Genomic DNA, 8,790 nt, shown 5'->3' on the forward strand with positions numbered 1-8,790 from the left:
TATATTGTTAAATATCTGTAGCATAAAGTCACATTTAACTGGAGTTCTAAAGTGCATACATTGCTAAATTTGACCTTATACTAGCTTCTCTATTTCATTGTCAACGTACCAAGTATTTTTAATTGCGTACTTAAGTGAGTCTTCACAAGAATGGTCACAAATTACCTTTCTAACCCTGCACCGATCAGGATCGGCCAATTCCTTACACAACTCGTGCAGAACCTTGACCTTTACCAGATCCCTTATAGATCCTTTAAGTATGTTAGTGATGACGAGTAGAGCACTCCACGAGTCCACTTCAGCTTCCACCAGAGGCCACCAAGTGTCTGGTATTATGAAGTAGCCAAAGAGTTCGGATGCACGTTTAATCTAAAACCAATTACTTCTGTGCTACGCATGTCAACAATTGAATTTGAGTGTAACACTATTTATTTTATAATTGTCCTACTAAAGAGACCCTCAAATCCCAGTGCCTTACTGAAATGAAATTATATATAATTATACTAGACGCTCGTCCCGGTTCCGCCCGGATTCGAGATTCCTGTTTTATCCCATGGGAGCATATAATCGGGATAAACCTATCACCCAAGTCAACTCATACCTTGTCTAAATACTACATTTCATCAAAATCCGTTCAGTAGTTTCAGTGTGATTGATGGACAAACATCCAAACACACATACTTTCACATTTATAATATTAGTGTGATGTAGGTATCTAGTGTACATAGTCTGGGTAACAATGCAATATTATAATGCTTGATGCTGCTTCGAGCTTATTTTTACTACAAAAGTAAGTGTAAAAAATATCACAGAGTCGACATGTTTTAGTAAGCTAGAATCCCGTATCTCCCAGAATACCTCCAGAACAACTCTCTGGTCTTCATCAGCGGCTCCTCTATGCAGGATCCGCACAATTGTGTTCGCGTGCTGCGTGGCTCCCTCCTCAGCGCACAGCAGCATCCAGCATAGCAACTGAGATGAACGGAGACGGGCATCCGCTTGCCAGCCGTCCATTTCTGGTATATGTATATCATATTGACATTTTTAAAACGATACTCAAAAACGTGGGAGGTTATCAATTCGTAGTGTAATTTTTAAAATTATATATGAATTATTTAGTTTAAAAAAAGTTATAAATAACTATTTTTTGAAGTAAATAATTCATGCTTTGGAAATGCAGTTCAGTGTATTAAAGTGACCAGTCTTCATTCAAGTAGCCCGCGACCAAAAGCTTAACAAATTAAATTCTAATTGCATGATTGGTTTAAGGGTGCTTACATACGACAGCGCTTAAGAAACACAAATAGCGGTGTTTCTTAATAATATCTATGCTGATATTAAAACGACACTACCGGTTCGAGCGAATACGCCAAAATATGCCCGTTTACGCGAGTCCGGTTTTTTGAAGCGCATAATGTAGCACGCGTACGCTGAAACAACCCTAAATAAGGCTAATCTGAAACCGACCCCCGTAGAAGCTCGTGTGACATAACACGAAAGCGTACATTCCAGCATTATTAGTGTTATGTATCTTATATGTTTATTGTAGTAATACTATTAAAGCATTTGAAATAATCAAACACCTCTAAAAATTTATTAAACAATATCAATCAAAATAATACTCTCATTGGTCCCTCAACCTAGATTTGAATGAGTGATGTTTGGATATTGTATACCAAAATCTCTACCATAAACTTACTTTAACATTTATTAAAATAATACAACTTATATTCACCTCTGCCAATAGCAGGCACGATTTTTCCTATATTGCTTTGAACTAACACCCGGCAACCCAAATTGGGGCGTTTCACATCTGGATAATGGGATGGTACATCTTTCAGGAAATCCGTCTTTTTCTTTAGATCCTCTTCATTTTCATCCATGTACTGTAGGCCCACATCTCTCCACAGCTTGGTGGCCGTATCTCTTATATCAGCCATGACATCACTCAAACTAAAATTGCAATAGGTAAATAAAAATTTCATGTTCTAATGTATTGATTTAGCCATAAATGTAAATGTGAGTAAGGTATAATTTCCTAACTACCTAGTCAACAAAAGAGGTATCATGCGATGCCAGAAGGAATATCTATCTCTGTAACTAAGCATCCAGTTGCCAACTTCCAAAGTAACTTGCAGGCGGACCTGAGTGTTCTCATCAAAGAGCTTTTCAGCCATCGGAGTTATTGATAATTCGAAACACTTTACATTTCCAGCCATTACAATAGCACCTGGAAATATTAAAGAATACATATATTTTAGAACTTTTGTTAATTTTTTGACAATAATTAAATTGTACATTTCAATAGTAAATTACTATATTTTGGCACAATTTTTCATGCTCTTCATAGAACTTTGAAGTTGCATAAATAATTATTGGCAAAACAAAATAAAACCAGGCTGCTGTAAGACTTATTAAATATTGAATTATGAAAAATTCAAACTGAAATAAAATACTTCACACCTATAGCTCTAACAGCTGCAACACGCACTCGAAAATGTTGATGTGCAAAATTAGACAAAACAGGCTTCACAAAGCTCTCTGATTGGAAATGGAAATCCCGTTGCAGAACTTTTGTTAGCAATATTATACATTCACAAGCCTCAATCTTTACTTTGGGAAATGGATCTGTACTCGTCTTTGTCAGAATACTCGTGAAGTCATTAATGAAGGGACTTAATAAATGAGAGCCTTTATATTTATCTATTATACTATGAACCAATTCCATTAAAACTAGGCGTATCTCCTCGGATTCCTCGACAATCTCTGGGCACCCAATACGACGCACAATGACTGGAAATATGTATGTTAAATAATAATCATTCAACGGCAAACGCTGTATAAAATTCGAAATAATCGTAATTGCGCTTTCCCTGCATGCTTCCGATTCGTCTGAAAAACTTTTCAACACATATGCGTAGATATCGGGAAAGACTGTGGTGAGATCACAATCAGAATTCGCAGGATTATTGAAGATTTCTTCGTTTATTTTTCGTAAAGCATTTCTTCTAGTCATTTTTGATTCACTTTGAAGAGCGGTTATATGCTGCTCTAATGCAGCGCGAGGGTTATCTTGTAACTTAGGTACTAGTTCGGACATTTTTAAATTCCCTCAATCGTCAAGAGTCTATATATTTATTCTTAGACAACTTATGATATTGACAAAACATTGAATTTTCGAAAATCAATTTTGCAGTTCGTATTGATAAACAAACTGCGTTTCCATAACAACAGGCTGTCATTAGTTTGACAATTGACATAGGGATTATGGAGAATAGAGACTATTGGGCATAGATAGGTTCTTAGGGGATGCCCACGGATTATAAAACTCAAACAATATTATATTCTGTGGGTATGCTCGTAGATGTTAGATATTTGATGTGAGATATATAAGTGTTTTTTTTAGTAACAAATATTCCGCAAATCTATTTTTAGCTTGAAAATTACTTTATGCTCTATACGAACTCCACAAAAAAATTACATCCATTCCACGCTTTGCCGTCAAACAAAGATAAACGCACACACAAACTCACTTTTGGATTTACAATATTAGATAGGCTTACTTCTACCTACCTATATTTACTTACTCTGGATTAGTACAGTTATCTTTCTTAAAAATATAATATAAGACATAAAAAACTAAGTTGAACATAATTATTTTGAAGTACAAAACTTCGCTTCATAACGTATATTACCAACACGCGTTTTAATGCGTATAATGAAACTACGTCATCACACGTGCACCAATCACAGACCGCCAAGTAAAGCTGTCAACGTCTTCATTTCCACGAGAATAGAAGACTCATCTTCAACCTCAATTGTTTTAGTTTTTGCTAAGTGTTTGCAGCTTTGTATTAAAACTAAGTGTTCTACAGCATTAATTAGAATTAATTATTATTCAAAATGTACAAATTCAGTGTGTTCTATTTATTATTTGTGGGAGCGGCGTTGCAAACCACGTACGCATTAAAAGAAGGCGAATGCGAAGTTTGTATTAAAACTATCGATAAATTTGCAGCCACGTTAGAAGATAATGTTAAAAGCGATCCTAAATTGATAGAAGCTGCATTCAAAAAATTCTGTAAAGGCTCCAAAAACAAAGAGAACAGATTTTGTTACTATTTAGGTGGTCTCGAAGAATCGGCGACCGGTATATTGGGAGAACTTTCAAAACCTTTGAGTTGGTCGATGCCGAGTGACAAGATATGTGAAAAACTCAAGAAAAAGGACGCTCAAATTTGTGATCTTCGTTTTGATAAACAAATAGATTTAAATAATGTTGATTTGAAAAAATTAAAGGTTAGGGACTTAAAGAAGATTCTCAACGACTGGGATGAAAGTTGCGATGGTTGTATCGAGAAGACAGATTTCATTAAAAGGATAGAAGAGTTGAAGCCCAAGTATATGGGTAGATCTGATTTGTAATAGTGAAATTTAATAGGTGAGGAATTCAATATATACATTCTTTATAATTAAGTATTTAAATATCTTAATTGTAGTTTTGGTAAATATATAAATATGTAAATAATAACTAATATTTAACTTATTGATTTCATCATGGTGCTGTTTCCCATCAGTATTTCTAAATATACTGTATTTTGTGAAAGCTTCTATTTGTAACCATAAAAAAATGAAATGGAAACACTGTAAATATATAATTAATAACACCTATGACATTTTTTTTCAGAAAAATTACTCAAGGACTTGTGATAGACCATCATAGACTTGTGGGAGTGAAGTGAATAAATAATGCATTTTTAGGAGTGTGTAGATGAATGTTGTATGCATATACAATAAATTATTGTATCATAATTAAGTAAATATTTTTTGTAATCATGGCTTTTCTTTTAAAATATAAGGATTAATTTATTTGTAGATTGATTTTTTACTCCTAAAATTAAGAATACAATTATACAAGTTATTGAACTTTTAAATTAAGCGAAACTATTGAGCTTATTTTTAAGCATGGTATTTCTTTACTTGCATCAATAACACCAGTTTCTAATATACCTAACTTTTGTGTAATGTGGTGAAAAACATTGATGTTTACACTAATACTTCCCTGATTTTTTAATCTCAAAATTGGGTGACTAAATATAATAAAATGTCTATAATGAGCAAGTCTGTTTTATTTTATTAATAAAGATTTGCTTATAGATTAAAACTCATCTGTTTTAAAATCACTCATTCTTGGAATTACTGATTGGATCTTTAAACTTAAAATATTTTATGTTCAATAATCACGTCTTTACTTATAAAATTAAACTCAAGTACCTATGAGTTTCATCTAGTTAAGGTACATTAAGCATATTATTGCTGATAAGAAATGGATATTAAATTAACTCTATGCTGTACACTGTAAGAGGTGAATAAAAATCGTTATTACATTTATTTTGATTAGATTAATATTTTTATCTTGGTGTTCTACAAGAGTTATTTGTCTGTTATTATAGTTGCTAAGCAAACGGTAGAGGTAATAAAAAGGTATATAAAAACGAAAATATAGCAGCATATATTTCTGATGCCAGTGACTTAAGCAGAACTATTTATGTCAAAAATTACTGTAATTTTGTAGCATACATTTTTTTATTTTATTTTTTAAGATATTTTGTGTGCAAACAGCAAATATATTGTAGTAAGGTTAAAATAAAACCTGTGCTCATTCTCACTATTTATTTAATTTGAACATCAACACCTATTACATGCATTACAAATTACATAGCATGTGATTATATAAGTAGATGATTTAGAATGTTGACAGCAGCAAAGATGGGATTAGTGGTATTTGTAGTTCCTGTGGTGCTCTGCAAAAAAACAAAAAAGTAATAATAAATTACCAGTGTTCAGTACATTTCTTTCTTAAATCTTTTGGGATGCTGTAGTTCTTACTTATTACTAGCAGTCTATCTCAGCTTTGTCCATGCCAAATACATATGTCGTAAATATCTGTCTGGGATCACATACATATCCAATGGTGAAAGATTTTTGTGAAATTGGACCAGTAGGGGCCGACATTAGCCCAAATAAACAAACTTCAACTTCATATTATTCATATTCATAAATATAACATTCCATTAGGCCCCAGAAGTGGTTATTTATAAACACATGAATTTGACTTGCCATAAGCAGTTTTAAATAGGAATAAGTTTGGAATTGAAGAATGAAAATGTAAAATTTTCTTTGAAAACCAGTTTTACTTACTGATTTTGCCGTAGTTGATAGTATAGAAGAAGATCATGTTGGCAGCGATCAGTTGGAAAAATGGAGCCATTCCGACCCTTTTAGGTTGCACATATTTGTGTTGCCATCTCCACCAGGCTGCAATTGAAAATAAATTAAAGTATTTGTCCAAACCCATGGTTTAAGTATAAGTAGTTTGATAACAGATGGTGTTGTACGATAAGAAGTATGTGTTGTATTTTTGTTATATATAGTGGTTTCTTGAAGTTTTTATATAATACTAGCTGCGCCCCGCGGTTTCACCCGCGTAAGTCCGTATCCCGTAGGAATATCGGGATAAAAAATAGATGTTGGCCGATTCTCAGACCTACCCAATATGCTTACCAAATTTCAGAGGAATCGGTCAAGCCGTTTCGGAGGAGTATGGCAACGAAAACTGTGACACGAGAATTTTATATATATAGATTATATCCTGATGGATAAGCTGATGCTTACTGTTATAAAACGCAATTAATTTGTTAAGTTGGACATAGTTAGTTTACACCTAAAACAAAATTTAGTTTAAGAAGATGAAGGGACAGCAAGGCAATTAGGCAATTAACAAGTCGAAACTAGTTCTTTTATTAACTAACATAAAAATACATATGTGAGCTTTGGCTCCAGTTTTACACTCATCCTAACAGAAAGAAAAAATTCTCCAGGATTTTAAGTAAGATATAGTACGGCTATTTACCCTGTAGCACAAAATGTAAATATTGCATAAAATACTGTGAAAAACTGATTCTTAATACTGACACTGCTTTTAATTAAATTTTGTATAACAATAAGAAAGTACGCACAACTTAATTTAGCTAAGCGGTTGATATGCATTACCAGATTTAATGGCGAACCTGAAATATAACCTTAAAAAAAAAATAATCATACCTCGGCTCATTGCCCCCATAATAGCAGAGGGAGTCTTGTTCCTGCGAGCGAGCCATGATCCGATCTCACCAAGCTTCACTTGGCCGAATGGAGTATCGGCTGAAAGAAGAAACAAAATTACATAATCGAAATCGACAACCCTACCCCCAAAGTAACTTTGTTTAATTTAACTTACGTTTGCCATAGAAACGAGCGGGGTCATAAGGACCGTGCACTGCAGGGTTATATTCCTTAGGATAATCACCAAATCCCATGGTTTATAAATTACAACCTGTCGTTTATGTAAGGAAATGGTTCTAAATCTTGAGTCCGCACAGGCGAACTAGATTAACCAAAGTCCAATTTGACACATGACAGTGACAAAGTATATTTATGGAATCTATTTATCCGAGTATTTGTCCGGGTATATTAGGGTTTCGTTTTCTTTTTATTTAATTTATTTCATTAAAAGAATAGCCGGATAGTATCTGGATAAATAATTATAAATTATTCGTACAGTACGCAGATAAATAGATTCAGCCCAAAAATTATCCATCTTATGTCTGTGTAGCATATATAAAAAATATGTGTAAGGACTACGATGTGTTATCGTACAAAATATAAGTTTCCTGGGATTTGAACGCTGTTAACTTTTTTCATATCAAGGTACCTATGTAAGGTAAGTAGAAAGATATTCTGGAATTATAAATTTCAACGTATATACTCTGTACCTTAAAGATGATTTTGTAATCTGTAGAATTAAACAGCAAAATCATTCTACCTACCCGTCAGTTGTCAATTTGGATTTGGATTGTGAATTGTGAGATTGTAATTTTCATAGAAACAATAAAACTTTTATTTCTTACTATACAATTCAAAATAAATAACTCAAAATGGTTTTGGAGAGTACAATGATATGCGTGGATAACAGTGATTACATGAGAAATGGAGACTTTTTACCAACGAGACTTCAAGCTCAGCAAGATGCTGTAAACTTGGTATGCCATTCGAAAACACGGTCAAATCCTGAGAACAATGTTGGATTGCTAACATTGGCTAATGTTGAAGTTCTTGCTACTTTAACTAGCGATGTGGGGCGCATTCTTTCAAAACTGCATCGTGTGCAGCCAAATGGTAACATCAATATTTTGACGGGTATTAGAATTGCCCATCTAGCTCTCAAACATCGTCAAGGAAAGAATCATAAAATGCGCATAGTTGTGTTCGTTGGATCACCAGTTACGTCAGATGAAAAGGAATTAGTCAAGTTGGCGAAGAGACTCAAAAAGGAAAAAGTTAATTGTGACGTCATATCTTTTGGTGAGGACTCCGAAAACAATCCTTTGTTAACTACGTTCGTGAATACACTTAACGGTAAGGACAATACGTCAGGCGGCAGCCACCTTGTGTCGGTTCCAGCTGGTGGGTGCGTTGTGCTATCTGAAGCACTGATCTCGAGTCCCATAATAGGCGGCGATGGCGCCGGTCCTTCAGGTTCTGGTTTGTCTCCATTCGAATTTGGTGTTGATCCTAATGAAGATCCAGAGCTGGCTCTAGCTCTAAGAGTGTCCATGGAGGAACAGAGACAACGCCAAGAGGAGGAATCTCGGCGCCAGCAGGCCAGTTCTGGAGAAGAAGCTCCAAAAGCTGGAGAAACACCAAGTGCTGGTGTCCCGATGTCGCTTGGACGTGAAGCTATGGAGTTGT

The 8,790-nt window shown here is 34.3% G+C and overlaps 4 protein-coding genes across 4 annotated transcripts in view; 2 read left to right on the plus strand and 2 right to left on the minus strand.

Moving 5' to 3' along the window:
* The window catches only part of LOC119832429 (dynein assembly factor 5, axonemal), a 6,562-nt gene extending 3,322 nt beyond the window's left edge, over window positions 1-3,240 (minus strand). Inside the window, exons 1-5 of the mRNA XM_038356100.1 lie at window positions 2,464-3,240; window positions 2,047-2,230; window positions 1,736-1,953; window positions 859-1,016; window positions 166-369 (exon numbers count right to left, since the gene is read on the minus strand). Coding sequence (XP_038212028.1) covers window positions 166-369; window positions 859-1,016; window positions 1,736-1,953; window positions 2,047-2,230; window positions 2,464-3,100 — 1,401 coding nt within the window. The 5' untranslated portion in view covers window positions 3,101-3,240. The remainder of the gene's footprint in view (window positions 1-165; window positions 370-858; window positions 1,017-1,735; window positions 1,954-2,046; window positions 2,231-2,463) is intronic.
* Window positions 3,241-3,756: 516 nt separating this feature from the next.
* Window positions 3,757-4,833, plus strand: LOC119832546 (mesencephalic astrocyte-derived neurotrophic factor homolog). Its single transcript, XM_038356209.1, has 2 exons — window positions 3,757-4,441; window positions 4,688-4,833. Exon 1 carries the CDS (start codon window positions 3,904-3,906, stop codon window positions 4,423-4,425), a length of 522 nt encoding a protein of 173 aa, XP_038212137.1. The 5' UTR covers window positions 3,757-3,903; the 3' UTR covers window positions 4,426-4,441; window positions 4,688-4,833.
* Window positions 4,834-5,659: 826 nt separating this feature from the next.
* Window positions 5,660-7,465, minus strand: LOC119832630 (putative ATP synthase subunit f, mitochondrial). The gene is made up of 4 exons (XM_038356320.1): window positions 7,280-7,465; window positions 7,105-7,203; window positions 6,202-6,318; window positions 5,660-5,804 (listed from the first exon to the last, which is right to left on the minus strand). The coding sequence occupies exons 1-4, from the start codon at window positions 7,356-7,358 to the stop codon at window positions 5,776-5,778; spliced, it is 324 nt and encodes a 107-aa protein (XP_038212248.1). The 5' UTR covers window positions 7,359-7,465; the 3' UTR covers window positions 5,660-5,775.
* A 390-nt stretch (window positions 7,466-7,855) lies between these two features.
* Window positions 7,856-8,790, plus strand: part of LOC119832430 (26S proteasome non-ATPase regulatory subunit 4) — a 2,323-nt gene continuing 1,388 nt past the window's right edge. Inside the window, exon 1 of the mRNA XM_038356101.1 lies at window positions 7,856-8,788. Within this exon, the coding sequence (XP_038212029.1) occupies window positions 7,977-8,788 (812 nt within the window). The 5' untranslated portion in view covers window positions 7,856-7,976. The remainder of the gene's footprint in view (window positions 8,789-8,790) is intronic.

This window comes from Zerene cesonia, chromosome 15, assembly GCF_012273895.1.
Source record: "Zerene cesonia ecotype Mississippi chromosome 15, Zerene_cesonia_1.1, whole genome shotgun sequence".
Lineage (NCBI taxonomy): Eukaryota > Metazoa > Arthropoda > Insecta > Lepidoptera > Pieridae > Zerene > Zerene cesonia.

Coding starts and splice junctions, on each gene's coding strand:
- LOC119832546 (XM_038356209.1), top strand. CDS start 3,904: ATGTACAAATTCAGTGTGTTCTATTTATTATTTGTGGGAGCGGCGTTG.
- LOC119832630 (XM_038356320.1), bottom strand. CDS start 7,358: ATGGGATTTGGTGATTATCCTAAGGAATATAACCCTGCAGTGCACGGT. Junction 6,319..7,104: donor TATGGGGGCAATGAGCCGAG/GTATGATTATTT, acceptor TTTCAATTGCAG/CCTGGTGGAGATGGCAACAC. Junction 5,805..6,201: donor TATCAACTACGGCAAAATCA/GTAAGTAAAACT, acceptor GTTTTTTTGCAG/AGCACCACAGGAACTACAAA.